Here is a 19521-nt window from a genome sequence, read left to right on the forward strand (position 1 = left end):
CCAATAGTGGTATCAAGAGCAACAGGTATCAAAGTGGAGTCTGTGTTCCTGTCCTCTTTACTCTGTGCAGAAGAGAATTTCAATCTTTCTAAATCAAGCTGAGAGCTGAATGATAAGACAGCTCTGAAAACACTTTTCAGTCAGGAGTTTGCGCCATCGGGGCAGCAGAATTCCTCACAAACTGGAGAGCTAGGAGGCATCGTCCATGGAGAGGGCCAGCTATAATTAGTCTGAATAGCCATAGAAGTTTTTCTAGCTCTGACAAATAGCCAGAACAGATTCCTTTGGAATAAGGTAAAGGATGAACAGTTACATAATGACATGCTCCCAAGATGTGTTTTTTTTTTCCCCTTGTCTTGTTTGTTGACTTCTTTTTTTGGTCACAAGAGCATTTAACTTTCCTCTTTCTAAGCTTGTGATCAAGATTTTTACCACAAATAACCTGTTAAGGGGAGAGAGCTATCTGGAATTACTTTTAATTTTCCAGTTTTCAATCACATTCAATTCATTCCTATTCCTCTGTTATAGCTGGTAGCAATTTTCCATCTACTCCTCATTTATATTTGTTGTTTGGCCTGTATTGACTTTGTCCAGTTTTATTAATATACTGTTTATTTATATAAAGAACTTATATCTATTCTAGTTTTCTCCACTGTATTCTTGATGAATGCTAATATTTACTTTGACCTTACTAAATTTTAGATCTCTTTTACGTTTACGGGTGGCCACTGCAGAGCTGCCCATGTTATTTCAAGGCCGCCTTCTTGAGCCTGAGTTAGTTAGAATCCAGTAAAAGTTATTAATAGCTCAAGCAGCAGAAGTTACCAATCTTTTTCTAAAGAATTAATTTCATTTGCTATCACATAATCACACAGGTAGTGTTTTTAGGTCCCTTTGAAGTTCCTCAGAACATTGCAAAAGCCTTTATTTTTAGCTTGTTAGAGTATATTGTCAGAATTGTCATCTGATCCCTTCCCTATAATACTTAAACCTTAGACAATACTAATACTAGAGCAGAAAGTTAGTGCATGCTACTTATGTGATACCAACTCAAAATGCAGTACTTTTCAGCCCTGGATTATACTACCTAGTTTAAGTGAGAGGTGTAATTTATTTCCTAGCAATTCATTCACTTTGTCCTTAGATTTCTCCAGATCTCTTGCACATGCACTACATAGGTCTGGTGCTATGCTGCTTTCTAAATTAGAAGCTTGCAACTCTTTTTTTGACTCCTTCATCTAATATGGTAACTCGTAGTTTCACGGCAAAGAAGAAATATGCAAAAGGTAATACCAAGATATATTTTAGCTTTTCAGTGGTATCATTCAGCCTATCATAATTTTCTCTAGTTTTCTTTATTCTTCCCTGATCGGGAATTTCAGTTTTCTTTCTGTACCTTGTATTAAAAATAAATAAATAAATAAATAAAAGTACTTCTTATATTTAACTCTTTCAATGTATTATCTGCTGCAGTTTATACTCCTTATTACTGGACACATGAATGCTGGATTTCTGTAGGCTGCAGATAAGGAGATAAACTCTTTGGGTTTTCTATTTAGGAACAGTTGACAAATTTCTCCTATTGTTTCTCTTTTTGTTCGATCAGGAATATCCCTGTCTTTTGGCATACTACCCTTTCTTCTCATAAATCTGTAAGTTTTGATTTCTATTCTTCTTAGTGCTTCATTTCATTATCCTCTTTTTGGTTTTATTTGTTCATTTTTAAGATTTCTTTTCTAAAATTTAGTATCACAGTAGTAAATTAGGACCTTTCCTCCCACAGAGTTGTTAATAAAACAATGATGACAATTGCTAAAAGGCCTGACTGAAATCAGTGTTAATACTTAGCACTGATACAGTGATTTGCATGATCAAAATACTACACAGACAACTAAAAACGATGTAGTTCCTGAGAAAGATAGGAGCATTGCTTTCTGCATTTTAGAGGTTAGGAAACACCAAGGGAGAGTGATTTGGTTAATACCATGCCATGAGTCATTCTATGGGCTGCGACATCTCAGGTGTGAGGGGAGCAGGTTTTAACATCAAGGTAAATACAAGTGACTGCAAGTAGTTTTTACAATTCTTTTATTTCTTTCCTTTTTTTTCTTCCCTCTTCTTTACTAGGGGAACTATAGTAAAGCTTTTGAATATTTCACTAAAGCTTTTGAGGCAGCAAGCATTTTAAATAATTTGCCCTCAGAGGAGGAAACAAAGACTTCCTGTGGCATTGCGAAGACTCATAAACTGATGGTGGCATTTAACAGCTATATAGGAGCAGAAGATCCCGTCAGCCTCAAGTATCTGCTGGCATGGAAGGAGAACAGAAGTGACATGTGCACTGACCCTCTCACAGTTGGTAAGACATTGGTTATGAAACACATTAGTGCTGTATTGTCCTCAATGGTTAAGTCATTTTTCTTGTAGAGTTTTATTAAATTATTTCTTGGGTTTAACCTTATTGGATTACCCTTGTACTGAATGGAGGTTAGATTTACTCCTTTGTGTGCTTATTTTAAAGACAGAATTAAATAGGTTTAAATACAATATATCAGGGAGAAACAGTTTCTGGGGATGATAACTTCTTTTCAGTACTGTTTTCTAAAACATCACAGTTCTGGGCAAACAGTGATATGTTAGGTCAGTCAAATATCATAATTTTAAACTTAGAAAAAAAAAATCTTAATTTGCAGTCGGTTCTTCAAGTACAACCAGAAACAATTTCTCTCTTTTTTGAAGAGGTAATTTCTGCTTAACACAGTGGACGTAATAATGAATCCAGAAGAGCATCCTGTTTTATTTTTGGTATCCTTATATGTGAATAACACTGGGGAAAGAGGAAGTAACTCTTCTGATTTCTCCAATTTCCTAGTTTTAACTACAGAAGGGAGGAAAATTTTGTGTGGAGTAGACATCTTGGCATTGGTAATTTTTTTCTTTCTTTTTGGCATGCTGAAGAGTTAAGAACTGTTTAGAGTTCCCATTATGGTAACAGGGCAGTTCTTTCTTAATGCATTTCTTTTTGAATGACTATATATATATTTATGCTTTTTTTTTTTCTCCTGAATAAGTTGATATCCAGCATTCTCACTAACTAACAAACTTCACTGGCTGGCAGAGTTAACTGGGCTCATGTCTCCTGCAAGGCATAGTAAGTTTCTAGACAGTGCAGAATGTAGTGAAGATGCCAAGAATGCTATCATAGATAGCCAAAGAATCCAATGTCAAGCAATTTTACGTGTTCTGTATGAGGTTCATAATCTGTAGGTGCAGTACATATGAGGCCAACAAAAATCAACAATGGTAACAGCAAAAAAAAACAGGAGCCCTGAAGAGATAGATAGAATGATCTTTGTATCTTTAACACATACGTTACTTCTTGCACCTAACAAGGTTTTCCATTCAACCTTTTACACATTGCTTTCTCGAGCCAGTTGTGATATTCATTTATATCCTGAAATGGTATGTGCTCCTTTAAGCTCAAGTTTCTTGCTCCCCTTTAACAGGACATCAGGGATAAAAAGAGTACGATTAGAAAAACCCTTTATGTCCTGGCAAGCATGGTGGCAGAAACAACTTTTGCCTGCTGAGAGTCTCTTCCTTTAGCATTTCTGCCTAGTTTACCCTCTGTTACTTACGGTATTACAGTTTTCATTTTAGTTCCAGTAAACTCCAGGAACCCTGTGGCTACTGCATATTTAGCAGCTCTTCCAGTTCAATATCATTTTTCTCATTAGTGCTCCAAGCTTACTCTCATGATACCCAGATTACATCCAGGAAAACATAGTGTCACACTGTCAGCACAATCTGTAACATTCTTCATGTTTTATGTGCCAAATCTCTAGTTAGTACTGGCACTACATTTTTAATATCTTTGTCTGGCAAAACATGACCTGGCACCAATTCAATATTAAGATCTACCAGCACTGAGTTTCAGGTACAGCCTTTATCCTATCTTCCTGCAGAATGTCTGTGCATCCTGTGATGAACTCATCACTTTGGAAATTCCTACTGTGATAATAGAATGGTATTTCTAGTTCTTTCAAATAGCTCAACATTGATCATCTGCTAGATTTTTCTCAGTCTTTTTGAGGATAAAACAGCTAAAGATAAGATACAATGGTAGTTCTTAATCCGCAGGGGAATTTAATGAAATGAAGATGGAAGGTAATAAGTTTTCATTTCTGTCCTGACTGGATAATTTTTCTGTGACAAAAAAAATAAGAGTAGTTTCTGTAGTCTTAAGCAAAAGAAATGCTGAGGCTGGTGGAGGAACAATAACATTTAAATTCAAGTACTGCCAGATACATTATGTCTTTCAACCAAGGCTTATTTTCTAAATCAATCATTTCAATAACCAAGCAGGAAGAACCATTAATTACTAAATTTACCTCAACATTTATTAATAAAATGGATGTTTTGACTGAAGTTGTCATGGTGTCATGGAAAAAGGGATGGGATTGTCAGAAAACAGTGTTGATAAATGCACGGGAGAATGTGTTTCTATCTGCTGTATTTGACTCAGTCACCTGACTTCACTTACAAGAGAGTTATTTATGCCATAGTGAGATGCCACTGCAAGAACAAATAAGACTTTATTGATCTTCTTGTGCTTTGTCAAAAGTATACAAAAATAATTATCAACAATATCAGGAGGCAAAAATTCTCCAGATTCTACTTTAAAGCCTAAAAAAGGAAATAGTTTCTGTGGAGAAAATATTTCACAGGTCTTTCAATAGATAATCTCCTGATACGTCATCCTCTAAAAGGGAGAAGAATAATTAAAGAATCTGAAGGCAGGAAAATTTTGGATTGAATTTTGGATATTAATTAAATGAAATGCTCCCCAAGAATTGTGTTTTTGTGAGTCTGGCAACTCTTGGTCCAGGTTATTGCATCTGGCAGTGCTTTGCCTCAGCAAAAGGCCTTTGGTGCCTGAAATCATCTAGACATTTTTAAGAGCAGAGTTCAAGTTAAAATATTTTGTTTCCCTCGTACTAAAAAATCTTCAGTTGTTTTCTTGAGAAATGTTACATGCTTTTGACTGCCATTTATATTTACATTTATTGACTTTGGACAATTTTGCAACTTTGCAAGCTTAACACATTTTACTATGAGTTGTGTGTGTATTTTGGTTGGTGGTTTTTTGTTTGTTTGTTTCATAATAGCACTTGTGCTGCGTAAGTGTTTGTCTTACCTATACCATAAGTTGCAGTCTTGTGATCAATAGAATTATCTTGTACCATTAACGCTTTCATTTTTCAGCATGATCTGGACTATTTCTAGCATTCCACACCTGAGCAGCCTTCCATGTGATTTAAAATGCACGCACCAGCTAAAAATATAGCTTGGAAAATGCAATACAATGAGTTTTTATCCTTACTCCCAAATATGTAGTCCCTTGATATTCTTTCTCCATTTTCCTCTTACAGAGGTAAGGAATTGTACATTATGTAATATGAGTGGGTCATTTTTGTTGTATAAAAAGTCAAATTCTCATCAATTCATATTCTTAAAAGCTCATTAAGATGCTCTATAGTTATTTTCCTGCAAAAGATGTAGCTAAATTAATACAGTGAAGAAAAGAGATCTTGCCAGATGAATTTTAGATGAAGTTTGTGTGTGATTTTATCATTCATTAATAAAAGGATTATCCCTAAAGAATGGTAAAATTAGAAGGGAGGTGTGAGATCAAAGATTACGCTAAACACATTCTACTAACATTTCTCTCCTATAACTTACCACGAACACAATTTATGTGCCATTTTGATAATATTGTCTAACAGTAGAACGGTGTGCTTCATAATGTGATAAACTGCTTTTTTACTGTCTCGTCTTTGTGAAGTACACTAATTCCAGAAATACCTCTAACATCGCAAATCTGGGCTTCCACCCATTAATAAATGATGCTACTTACCTCAAGTGCATTCTAATAGCTGTTATGCTATGGCACTGTACCCAAAATGCCTGTTTCCTAGTGAATATGAGTTTTGATTTGCTAAAGTAGTGTCTATTATAAATCATATTTTGTCTGTCCAGTAAATGTTTATCGGTGGTAGCAGGTTTATTGATATGACAACATTTGGGGGAGAAGGAGAGATACGGTGTAGTGATCAAAACTACAAAACTTCATACTTTACACAGATGTACATCCTTAAAATAGTTCTTGATGTCAGTAAAAAAGTAGAGGCTTGCGTTAAGCTTCCTTTCCCTTCATATTCCATATCTGAAGCTCTGTCATGGATTCTGGCATATCACTGTACTGAGGGACGACTACCAGAATTGGGCACGTGCCTGCACGCCCTCAAAGTTGCTCTTTGCATTTTTGTTATATTATTTGGTCCATTTATTTGTTTGTAAGTTCTGTTTTGTAGTTAGCTTGTACGGAGGGTATGTAAGCTTGTGTGGTGACTGAATTAACCCGCAGTCAGTGCTCTCTTAACCTTTCCACTTGATAGCGTATCCGTGGGTTATGTAACAAGCTTGTTGAGTAAATATAATTAAAAGTACACGCTGTCGGTGACAGAGTAGCTAGACTGACTTTAAACAGACCAAATCATGATTATTTTCCCATTCACTGCCACACAGAAGATGGGAGTGCTTCAGACCCTCATTTTGAACGTGGTGAATGTGCCTGTGCCTCCTGGCGGCCTGCTCGCTCTGTCCGCTCAGCCCGCTCTATTTGCTCTGCGTAGGCCTGGAACTAGGTTCCTCAGTGAGCTCTGCTTCGAGTTCCACGTGCTTATGATTTTTGTCAATACAGTTATAGAAATTGAGAGTTTAATTGTTCAGAGTACATTGTTAATATGACCAAAAATGATGAAAAATAGAAAGGATTTTAGGGACAGCTTTTGGTGTTTTCTGAGAAAATACAAATGAACATGAATGAAGGGAGTTAGACTTGTTCACTTTGGTAAATAACTGTGATTTTAAATCATGGAAAGGAAGCCTGTGACCAAGTACAGACTCGAAAGCTGTCCCTGTGCCAGAGGCATAAAGGCTCAGCTCTCTGTAATTTTTTTTTCAGAAGTAGCTCAAACACATCAGTGTCCTCTGCTGGAATTCAGAGGATGGCTTCTGCACACTGTTGTGGAATTTACCAGGTAGAATAGTTTACTCACTTCTGGAAAAACACTGGTTAGAAATGCTGAAATATACGCATTTGGGAAAATAGGGGAAAACAAAAAAGCTTAGAAATGCTTCTCTCCATTTTTTTTTCCTTACAATTTTCAAACTCCTACTGCTTCTTAGTGACATCTGATGTTCATCAGTTGCTGAATTTTAGCATATTTCCCTTTTTAATTTTCAAAAATCTCAATCATTTTTTTTTGTTCTGCTGTGTCCTTGATATTAACATAAAATACCTTAAGTAGTTATCAGGATAGGTGGCTGGCTAAAATGGTAGGAAGAACTACCTGAACAAATTTCAGGAACAACAGATGTTAAAGAGCAGTTTCTTTAGTTCAGTGTTTTGAATTACAGAATGATAATTCTGAACAGGAAAAAATATACTTAAGTATATGTTACGTGCCTGTCTGCTAAAGAGATTGTATTAACTATTTGAAATACTTTAAACAGTATGCTTACATGTAGATGATGATGATGATATGGAACAGCTTAGGAAGATGTGTTTTGGAAAATAAGCTTATGTAGTGCATGTATCTTACGTGAATTTATTTCTTCATTTATTTGAGTAAGCCAGCTTAGTGATACTCTTCAATAGTTTTAGAAAGTGAGGGTGGTTATTGCTTGGACTACAGAAAGCACCAGATGTGAAGAGAAGAGCTGAAGAGGTCTGAAAACACATTTTAAACATCTATGTTAGTTTTTCTTAGTGCAGTAGTTTGTTCTGTTTACTGCTGATGGTTCAAGTTTGTCTGAGAAAATATACCAGGGGATGCTTACATTCAGTGGGTTTGTGCTTTGTAGGGATGCATTTTAACATTTCTGTAATGTGATTTCTTTCTAAATACTGCCTTAAATAATTAGTAATTTCCACACAGGACTGGACTAGGCCAGATCTGTGGATGGGTAATATTGTGGATTTCAGAAGAGGGTTCATAGAACGTTTCAGTGCTCAGAGAAGTTTCTTCATAGTCTGTGCTAAGAGTTGACAGTTCTTGCATGTCTGAGTGGTGTTATAACTTCAAAAAAATTCACTGTCGTTCTGTCTAATATGATTATGAGCGTTCTTGTCATCTAGAGTTTCATAAGAACATCTTAACCAGAGCGGAATTTGTGTTCCTCATCTGGATTTTTCTGTCATCTGATACTTTCTATGGAGATAGCTAAATTGCACCATGCATTTGCTTTAGAGGCATCCTGTGCTAAACATTGCTGGCATCCAGCTGTGTTTTCTCAGGCAAGCTTTCTAGATCAGCAGAAAATGGTTCCCTAAACAAGGTGAATTGTTCTTTCTTGTGGAAAAAAAAATGTTGAAAGCAGTGTTCAAACTAAGGTGTATTGTCAGAACCTTTAGTGTAGCTTTATGCGCTGAACTAGTAGCTTCATGCACTGCTCTGTCAGTTCTCCTACCAAAATTGGAGTTCCGTAACAGTTTAAAGAGTGAAAAATCTCACGGCAGGAGCTCAGTTCTACTCTGATCCCATAGGACACTTAAATGGTACCAAAGAAATGCCAGCACTTGCCTAGCCTAGATACCTACCTGGCAGCTTTTGGTTTGCCTGCAATCCAGAGCATAAGAAATGCACTGACAAAGAGAAGAGTCATAAAGCAGAACAGGTGGCAGGTGCTGTGTTTTGGCAATTCCCAGCTGATTGCAGGGCCAAGGAGTAATAACAGGTTGGCACACTTTGATGTGGCCCTAGGGCTTCTCCACATGTGCCATCACAGGCCCCATTCCTTTGCAGCATCCATGAACAGAGATGTCTCTGGTGGCCTTATTCTGTTGTTCTCAAAAGGGAAAATTGATCCTCAGAAAGTACCAAACAGCAGACTTCTATGTGTTTTTGTTGTTGTTGTTGCTTAATATTGAGAAGGGTTGTTGTCATTTAGACTTAGTAAAAAAAAAAAAAAAAAAAAAACTTTTATTGGTGCTATCTACAGATGTGCCAGCTGAGAAACATTGACCTCAGGCCAATATGAAAACAGTTCTCTGCCTCAAACCTGTCCTTACCGAAAGCTCCCCAACAATCTCTGGACACAGAAAATCAAAGCCAAGACAAAGAAACTGTACTCGGTGCATATTTTCTGTAACAGAACCCTTAGGTCATCTCAGGAGTCACAGCCAGCCTATCAAACACCTTCCTTCTTGGACTCCTAATCCAGCTTTCTTTTCTCCATTTTTTTTATTTATTTTTTTTCTCTGAGATGCATTTCCCCGCCTAGGAATATCCTTTTATGTTCCTTTTATATTTAAGTGACAAATCGCTTTTTTCATTAAGACTGTGTGTGGCTTGAAGATAGTCTGGATTTAAATGATTTACTTTTAGAGAGAGACAATCTATTTAATACAGTGAAATGTCATACTTCGACAATTAATGTATTTATGGAACCGTATTTCTTTTGCCTACAAATCCACCTCTTTTTATTTTGTTTCTGTATTCATCAGGAATATTTTGTGATTTTTCTGAAACAGTTCTTTTCCTTTTGTCTCTCCTCCTTCCCTGTCAGTTTTGTGCCCTATTTCTCTTTTGTTCTCTCTCCCATTCTTCAATTCTGTATTGTAAATTATTCTCCCTTTCCCGCTCCATACCTTCATTCTGAGCCCTAATTTTATGTGTGTTTGCAGTTAGTGCTTAAGGAACATCAGCTACCTCTATACTCAGTAGCTAGCATCTCAATCTGAACCTTATTAGGTGTCTCCCTTGTGCTGCTTGTACAATCAATAGGTTTGTTTAAGAGTTGTGTGTCAGTACTTACAGTTTTGGTGTTGTTCTTCATCCTCTGTGTTTTTATTATATGGTAATCAGAGAATACCCTGGAAAGAATCGCACTTCATATTGAGCATCTTGGTAAACTAGTTAACAGAAAATTGTGAAGTATCAAAATAGCCTACAAAGAGATCTTAATCACCTGTGCAAATGGCTTGACCAGGTTTAAGTATACAACTAGGTGATTAATTAGCTTGAAGATCCAAATGCATGCTTAAGTAGATGACCGTGCCCCCAGGCTCATCCACTTGTTTCTACTCACTCAGTTAAGCATTTGATATTATCTGTAATACAGAATACTCCCATTTAAGGGTTCGTACAAGTCTTGCTGCAGAGCCAAGTAATTATACAGCATTTTCTGTAGTGTCAATTAAGTACATCATTTTGACCATCCAGTTATTATTCTGTAATACTGACATTAATAAGTATCAGACAGAGTATTTGATTAGGGGAGGCCAATTCAAAAATGTTTTGAATCAGTGTTTTTTTCATATTTTTCCATGGCTGCTACAATGTTCTGGTACAATTAATTTTCGTAAAAAAAACGGGCATGTTTTTGAAGTGTAGTTGCTTTGGATGTTAGTCAAACACAACGTAGCTGGTGTCAGCTCTTGTGGGGAATTAATCTATTGCAACAGTTTTTTAAAGGCGAACTGTAAGTGACCAGCACCTCTCACATCTAAACCTTATGTTTATTCATAGGTAAACATAATGTCTGTGAAAGGTGATACTCCAACATGTCTTTTTTTGTAACTACTGGGCAGTATGAAATATGCCTTCACAACTCATACAAACGTGGTGAGATCTGCTTAGACACATCCGATTGTGCCTACACATCTCATCTGGGCATCTAAGTGACAGTAATATGCATTCAACCCATTGCTGATATAAAACTGAACCTGAAAAATGGTGGATTAATATGCCTTATAGTAGCCTTGCTCTGTTCATGTTGTGCACCCAAGGAGTCTGAGGAATAGGAGCTCTTGATAGTGCCCCAATAGTTACTGTCAAGGAAAATCAGTGTTATAATTGGTCAAAACCAGGAGGGGAGAAGGATGCCTGCTGCACAGTGTTGGTAGTTCTGGCCTATCCACTGATTTTTTTTTAACCTGGGTGCAATATTTGCAACCCCCTGTTTTCCTTATGTTCTCCTAGTGGAAAACGTCACTTGTGGGTGATGTGGAGCCTAGCCCTTTGATTCCAGAGCATGTCAGTCTGCTGAACAGCATCTTGAGATGTGTCATTCCCCAGAAGTGAGCTTACCTGCACTGGTACCTTTAGCTTAGTTTTGTGAATAATAATAAAGAAATTTATATATATATTTGGTATTTGTTCAAGTATGTACAGTTATGCTGCATCCCGAATGGAATTCAGATGAAACATTGAATGTTTTGAGCATTGGAAAATCAACTGAAATATTGGAGGATAACTGGTTTTGCATTCTTATCTCTTTCATACCTTGAAAGAGCTCACTGTTTACATGAGGGACAGCAACCCCTCTGTTGCTGTATTAAAACTGCTAGTAATAACCGCAACAAGTTAGCTGTGATCCCAAGAGAAAGATTGTTTAGGCTAACAACTTTGAAATTTTATTTATATAAGTTTTATTTGGTTTTAGTTTAAAACAACATATCTTTTCTCACATACTTTGATACGTGTTTAATGATTGTACTGTTATTATATTAGGTGTTTGGAAGGTGGATGTGCATGTTTATTTTATATGTGTGCATATATTTATATGTACATGCAAAGACAGAGGACCTTGATGGCAAAGTGAGGGAAATGCTGCAAATATACCCAAAATTGTGGGCTGATACTGTTTTTGTTATGTCCTTAAGATCTTGTTGATTTTGGGGGGTTGCACAAGTGTAACTAAGAGCAGAATTCCTCCCTTTTATCTGAGATGCACTATCAAAACTTCTGGGTAAGCAGGGGTTGAAATAATTGGGATTGTTGCTGAGTATGGCATTCAGGCTGGGGGACGTAACCTAGGTTCAGGTAAGAGGGAGGTTCAGATTAAAGGTATTCTAATAAATGGCTTTTAGGGTATTCTATTTTACATTTCTAAAGAGGGATCCATTGAGTATTTGTGTTGAGAAGTGCTAGAAAATACAGTGCTTGCTAGTCATCGTTGTAGCATGTTTAAGGAATGATGGTGAACTCTAAAATCAGGATGATGCACAGAGAGATCTAATACGTCCATAGGAAAATACGGGGTTAAAGTGGACTACATTTTAAGCAGTGTTCAGTTGACTTGCTGTGTGGGGAGAGACTGAGCAGTCCTGGCTAATGACTTGTAGGTACTGAATCCTCAGGTCTCTCAGGTGGTTTCACTCGACCAGTTTCAGCAGAATGATGAAAAGGTTGAGATAAAATAAACTGACAGTTGCTACTCATCGCAGGCAGCAAGCTGTACCCTGGCAGATGAGACCCTGGGAGCCCTCTTTTTTAAACAAAGGCTTTCACTGCAGTGAGCAATGAACTCCACACAAAAAGGGAAAAGGAGAGAGAGATTGGCAGCTGGTGACCGACAGGAGGAGGGAAAGGAGGGAAACTGAGAAACACAGCAATTGTTGGCTAATTAGAAGCCATTCCCACCTACTTAATACCAACCCATTAAGCAGAAAACACTTTTCATCTTACTCTCGCTGCTACACATGACATTATACTCCAATCAATAACCTCCCACTGGCTGCCCCAGTGCCCACAAATGAATACATTGCAGTTCAAGAATGCAGTAATTGAGCTGGGGCAGTGAAACTGCAGCTCTCACAGTCACTGTCTTTCTCTGAAGATACTAATGCAGTGTTTGTGATGCTTGGATAAAGAAATCAAATCCCCGTATTGACAGCTGTCAACAATTGGCAAATGGATGCATTCAATGATTAATCCATTTTAATCTTTCATTCAAGAGAGAATAAGTGTTATTTCCAGATTATTTTCCCCCATTTGAGTAAGAGGTCTAGGTTGTTTACATCCAGATGTTTAGATTTTTCCAGGGCTTTTTGAACCTTGATCCTCGCTTGTACCTACAGAGCATATGCATATATATATGCACGTCGTTGCATACGTGCAATGATGCATCTCTGTATCAATTCATCCCACAGGCTTCACATACCTCTGGAAGGTTTCAAGGTGGCCCTAAACTTTTAACGACATTTCCAGCTTTTTTATTATTATTATTTTTTATTGTTGGCTGCATATGCTAAGGCTATATTTTTAATTTAATGTTAAGTCCTACTATGATTTTATTTCAAAATGTACAGTTCGGTCTGGTTCAGTAGGTCCACAGTAGTACATTGTGGCAGATCCAGGATCTTGCATCTAGGTCATTAGGATCTTGCATATCAGTTCTACATTTAAATTCTTGCAACATTTATTTTCAAATTAAGTCCCATGTTGCCTGAGCCATCTGGAGTTGGTAATACTCTGTACAATCTGCAGTATAAAGTAATACTGTGCAGATTGCCATATAATTCCTTCTCCATGCCAGTTTCATCACCACAGAATAAAACCAGCAGGAGTCTGTTACTCTCCCACCTTGGTTAGGGCAAAGAAGACACCAGTATAAGCATTTTGGAAGTGCTGGAAAGAGGTCTTCACACTGCAGGTGACACCTCTCCATCCCTTCCAATTCCTAAGTGAGCTAAGCATCAATTCAGGAAAACTATGATGCCTTACAGTGCTAATTTGAAGCCATCTCATCGCTGCAGATAAATTGTGTACAGTGACATCTGATATTTGCAGAGAGAGACTACGACCGCGTGTGCTATTCATTGGCATAATAATATTATGGCATTTGCAGTATGCTATTTCTTCTGATGTTGTTTGCTAAAGTACTTCTTACATGCATAATAGTGTGATGTGCTATTGACTCGCTGACACCTTGAACTCTTGAGGTAGGCGTTATGCGTGCGCGGTAACTTAGCCTGCTATTTGGGGCTCTCACTGTCTTACAGTTTACCTATATATGAGTAACAGCAGTTAAAGCTGAGTGTAGGTGGTAAGGCTGATACAGAAGCAAATGTGTTGCAGCGTTTTAAAGTGTAGGCTGAGTGAAGAGGCTGCTACTCTGTTGTCTGTTTCCAGTTGTAATGTGATATTTTCATTTAAGCTTATTAGTATAATTAACATTAATTTCCACTCAATTAATTTGTTTCCATATATTGTAAAACACCTTTCACCCGCCTCTTTGAGTATGCTCTCAGGTACCTATTAATGGTACATATTAATGACAGTCTTAGCAAAAGATTTGTCCTCAGAGTCTAAAGTGGGGAAAAAAAAAGTCTGATGGAGAAAACTGGAATCTAACCACTTGTGAAGATGCAAATATCCGTGAGTTGAATATGGTAAGGTGGTGGGACAGAGGTTTTAGTTACTTGAGATATATTTGGATGGGACAATCAAAGCCACATTCAGTTTCCACATAGGTATAAACTTTATTAAATTATCTGGTTCTAACATTGTTTTTCTGTAAATTATGGGACTTTGATTCATTTAAACACAGAGGCTTACAAGTTCAGTCTTACTTTGACAGGATGCCAATTAGAAGGATCAGAAGCAGGCTAGGGAAAATGCAAAGAGCAGTTGGCAGTCTTTCCATTTCTCAGTGCCAAAGCCTGTGGGGTTAATTTGAAGATACCCAAATCACCTTGGCAGCATCATTTCTGGTCTTTTCCAGAACTGTGGAATTTAATGAGCCAGAACAATAAACATAGGATCATAGAAAAATAGTAATGGGAAGGGACTTTAGGAAGTCATCTACTCCAGCCCCAAGGCACAAGCAACTATATGTCATTTCCAAAAGAAGTTTGTCTTGCCTGCTCTGAGAAGATATCTGGTGATGGACTTTCCACAGCATCCATGAACAATCTTTTATAAAGAGTAAAATCATGCAAGGAAAGAAACAACAATAACAACAAAAATAGAAAGTGTTTCCTGTATGTTTAAAGTCATTTGTTACTATTATGTGTGTTTGTGATTCAAACTCAGTATTTGTTCCATCCAACGAGGGCATTAGATTAATTCCTTCCAGTTTAGCAGTTACCTTGAAGAAAGGAATTATCTGATGTGCTGGAGTTCAAAAGAAAATGTTGTGGTGATTTCTGAAAAGATTATTAGGGTTACTTAGTCGAGGTACTTGATTAGATATGAAGGAATGTAGTGCCCTCTTATGAGAGTGGCTGTTGGAAGGAGGTGAGAATCCTGTTTTCTTTTTATGTATTTTCCAGTTATATTACCCTGTAGGACTAGTCCGTATCAGTCATCTGAGCCCAGTAATCAGTAGGCTGGTATCTCTTCTAAAAGAGCAGGGGGGGTCACCAGCAAGACAAGGGGCTTCAACAGCAAGAAATCAACCAATGCAGAGGGAAGGGTTGCTGCTTATTCTAAAACGGTCTCGCTAAGTGAGGCTTTGTTATTCAAAGTCTTTTACATAATTCAGGACTTTTCCCTATATGTAAGTTCCTGAAGTAGAGAAGCAGCTAAATTTCTGAATTCATCTTGAGTTAATCCACTCATATTTCATCTCTTACCGGAGATGCAACTGAACTGAACTGAAGTGCTTGAAGTTCTTATTTATGATTGCAGATGTTTCATCTAGAGCCCCAGATGTGAGATCTGAACAGTCTTTTATTTTCTATTCTAGACTGTGTAGATACTTCAGGAACCAGACTCTGATTTTCTTCACATTCACAGTTCAGTAATTAAATCCACATCCTTAATTAAATAGAATTATGGTACCTGCTGTGTGCCTTCAGAGTTCTTGATTCTCATAAAGCTGTTCTGAGTCCTGTTCTGCCTATTTTGTAAAGAGAAAACAAAATATATTTACAAGCCAAATGGATCATATTTTACCTCTTATCAATTGCTTTTATTTCCTTCTCAGCAATCCATGTTTTTACTGCTATTGCAACTTAAAGTTTTGTGGTTTTGTTTTGTTTTGGTGTGTGTGTGTGTGTTTTTCCTGGCCTTGAAGCTCCCTTCTAGTAATCTTCATCTGCAGTGGTTCCCTAGCTCCAGGTTCTCAAGTCAAATTCTTTTCTAAAAGTCACTTCTCCTTTTTATCCTAAGTTTTAACTATCGCTGTCTCCCTTAGTAAAATATTACATCCTACAGAGGATGCAGTTCTACCCCAGTTAGAAGCTGGCAAGGCTAATGTTTGCGTACAGTTCTTTCATGAAAAATGGCTGAGGCTAAATTTGTCCTCTGCAGAAGTTATAACTAAGACAATAGAGTACAAAAAGCATTAATTTTCAAATTTTCAATAAAACCCACTCAACCTGCATCCAGCAAGCAGTCCTCTCAAGGAGACACTGCTTTGGGAAAAATGCTTTGTGGTAGTTGAACAGAAAGAGGATCCTGCGGAAGCAGCTGCAGCCAGGCAGTTACTTGGTCTTCCACACATCTTTCACTTCACGTGAGAAAGATGCCTGTCCAGTTTGCTTCTACCAGTCTCAGCCATCTCACTCTGCTACGAGTGCTCCAGACTGATGGATGGAGAAAAAGGATGCAGCTCCTCTCCTTATGTCCTCCAAGCACTGCAGAGAGGAAGACTGTTTTTTTCTCTGAGATGTGGTTGTGTTTTTTTGTTTGTTTGTTTTTGTTTTTGTTTTTGTTTTTTCCCCTGTGAGATGTCACTGTGTATTTGTGAGTTTAGGGGAGGGTTGTTCCTAATCAAAAGAAGACATTTGTCTTTGAATGTTGCCTATTGTCACGCTTGAAATGAGACATGTTGTCCAGTACTGATTGCTCTGAACTTGAGCTTTGGGGTCAAGTTTTCATAGTTGCCGAGTCTTTGGTGCCTCTCTAGCCAAAAACATTTTCAAGTATTTGTCTCTGAGGCTGCATGTGTGGGACCTGCTAATGTCCAACATAAACATTTGCATTTAGTTAAGAGGCAAATGTTTTTCCCTGACTTTATGAAGTTCTGAGTACAGTGAAATTGCAGTCTGAATATTAAGGCAGGTGTTGCATTTTACTTGGGTTTACACTGAGGTTTCCTATGTGCCTGAGAATATGTCGCTGTGGGTAAAACAAGGGTTTAGGAGCTTCCGAAGCAACCGTTACTTAAAAGACTGGAGGACTGTGTTCTACAGCTTCCTGGAAAAAAATGGGAAATGTTTGCTTTCATCAATGATGTTTTAATTGTGATTCTATGGTGTTAAGGGTTAGAAGAACTACAGGTTATTGTACCATACATCTTTTTCCCTCAAAATTGGGACAGCATGCCTTTTGACTGCACTTTGCTTTCTCTACAATACATGAGTTTAAGATACAGGGTGGTTTTTGTTGTTGTTGTTGTTTTGTTTTGTAAATTATAAGCTTTACAGTGGACACTGGCACGAGCAAGATGTGGCCTGTACTGCAGTCAGGGGTAAGAAAAACTTGTTCATTTTCTTTTTGCACTTCCATGCTAACACGGACAGCAATGCTGTGCAGGATGCACCTGCAAAAGAACACTCTCTAGCATTTCACATCCAGACACCAGTGTAAAAGTGTTATTTTTCATGCCTGTCTGACGACTATCGCCGTTCATTCTGTGTGCAAGGGGTGACCTAGAGCCAACCACAGCCCGGGGAGGGGGCCGAGGGGAGCCAGTGACTCGCAGTCGTGCCAGGAGTGGCGTTTGGCCTCTAGAGGGTGCGCTTTGCTCCCTCTTGCTCACGCACCGATTTGCTGTGACAAAAGCAAGGAGCGGTGAATACAGCCACTGAGGCACCAGCCGGAGCATCACACAGCAGCAGACGCTGCTGAGGCAAGGCTCATCTCGTGCAGTAAACCAGCCCAGCCTGTGTGCTCTTCAGAGGTGAAACCTGCCTGTTTTTTCACTGAATCGGACCGTAGGTATTCGGTCAGATATATGCTTTAGATGCTCACGAACGAGGATGCTTTCCTTCACGTGCCTGCCAGCGGTGATGCTAGCATGTCGTTTGTATAGTTTTGGAGTTATTTTCTTAAAATACTAACACAAACGTCCTGCCACATAGACAAAGCTGTGGAGGTACTGAAATTTGAAGAGGCAGACATGTGCAACAGAAGGTTTTATTTTACCCTTTGACTTTCTTATAAAACCCATGGATTTTTTTATTATTTTTTTTTTCTTTAATGTGGAAGGAGTCTTCAGGATCATAGCTTATCATTTTACTGTGATATATGTGTGCTTTAAAATGTCAGAATTTGCTCAGTGAAAATCACATTCGGGATCTGGTAACCCAGCTGCATTCAAGACGGAATAGAATGCGTATATTACTACATCTGATTCAAAGCAATGGCTTAATTGGCCAAGAAAATGTAGTTATCAGATGATAAAGATATGAAGTCAAGGGCAAGATATGCCTGAAAACAAGCATTTTGCTGCCTAAAATTAGGCAAAGTTAATAGGTTAAATTTTGTTTATTGAATAAGAGAACCCAAAGTTGATTGATATAGTAATTTCAGTGTTTGCTATGGCAAATATTTAGCTCATTATCAGTTTTAATAGCATTTTGCAGAACAAGCCTTTTCTTGACATGTAGAAAATACTATTAAATTTCCCTGCATAGATACATTGTTATGACATGCAATAACTACTTGAATATAAAGGGGATTAATAATTTAAAAGGTGTTAACAAATTAGGGCCATCATTAAAAATAGACTTTGAACCATTTTGTAGAAAAATCAGATTGAGGTAATGCTCTGCTCTTATGATAAAGAATTACAGCATTAATTCTGCAAAGTGAACTTATTGCTCCTATTCGTCTCCAAAACCCTGGAGCATTAAAAGACAGGAAGAATGAAATGATCACTGCGTTTTTTCAGGCACAACAGCTCTAATATTTCCATCACAGTTTCACAGCTCAGCTTGCATGGTTGTGCTAGAGGAAAAAAGCACATAAACGTCATGCTTCCCTTTGTTTTGTTTTTGCTGGTCTTATGAAATCGGGTCAAATTTTTTCAGACAATTTATATTAATATATTGAGAATTTTGCTTGTACAGCATCTATGCAGAGTATAAACAAACATTTCTTCTGTATAGAAGCTGTTTTTTTCTTGATTGTAAAATGTAATTCTTGGTTTTGTTTTGCATTTTGTTTTTCCTTTCTTGCAACAATTGATGACCAGAGGCATTTCAAGGTTGCATTCTGGTTGCTTTGCAAATTATTAATTTGTTTTCCTTCTAACTTGAGATAAACAGAAATAATACCACTTTTGAAGCCTTTTCTTCATCCTTTCATATTACATTCTTGAAACATGCAGAAAAATGGATCCGGTTTGTTTTGACATAAGCATATTATGAAACACAATTGCAATTTTTACTCATGGAAGTAACCCGTGCCCATATGAATGGTTTCACTGTCGTAAGGATTAGGAGTGGATGGACCCTATTCTGGAAGTAGTTTATTTGAAACATTTAAATAAGCTTTAAAAGGCTAAGGTTTGTAGTTGTTTTTCTCCTCATTCCTGCTTACTGTATTCCTTCATACATATTTTGGAGAAGGAAAAAATAATTTCTGGGATTTAAGCAATAAATTCCACGTTTGAAGGACAGAGATACCGGGAGTTCTTTCAGGCCCTGAAGGTAGCAAAATATTTGTCCTCTCCTTCTCTCTTATTCTCACTTGCCGTGGCAGTCATCTCCCTTCATAA

General features: G+C 37.6%; 1 protein-coding gene across 5 annotated transcripts in view; it reads left to right on the forward strand.

Annotated features, from left to right (window-relative positions):
* Window positions 1–19521, forward strand: part of TTC29 (tetratricopeptide repeat domain 29) — a 127629-nt gene that overhangs the window by 74997 nt on the left and 33111 nt on the right. For 3 of the 5 annotated variants that reach the window (XM_035323884.1, XM_035323885.1, XM_035323887.1), the window contains one exon: window positions 2128–2359. In XM_035323884.1, the coding sequence (XP_035179775.1) occupies window positions 2128–2359 (232 nt within the window). The remainder of the gene's footprint in view (window positions 1–2127; window positions 2360–19521) is intronic. The other 2 variants (XR_004750173.1, XM_035323886.1) reach the window with 1 other exon arrangement.

Source organism: Oxyura jamaicensis, chromosome 4, assembly GCF_011077185.1.
Source record: "Oxyura jamaicensis isolate SHBP4307 breed ruddy duck chromosome 4, BPBGC_Ojam_1.0, whole genome shotgun sequence".
Lineage (NCBI taxonomy): Eukaryota > Metazoa > Chordata > Aves > Anseriformes > Anatidae > Oxyura > Oxyura jamaicensis.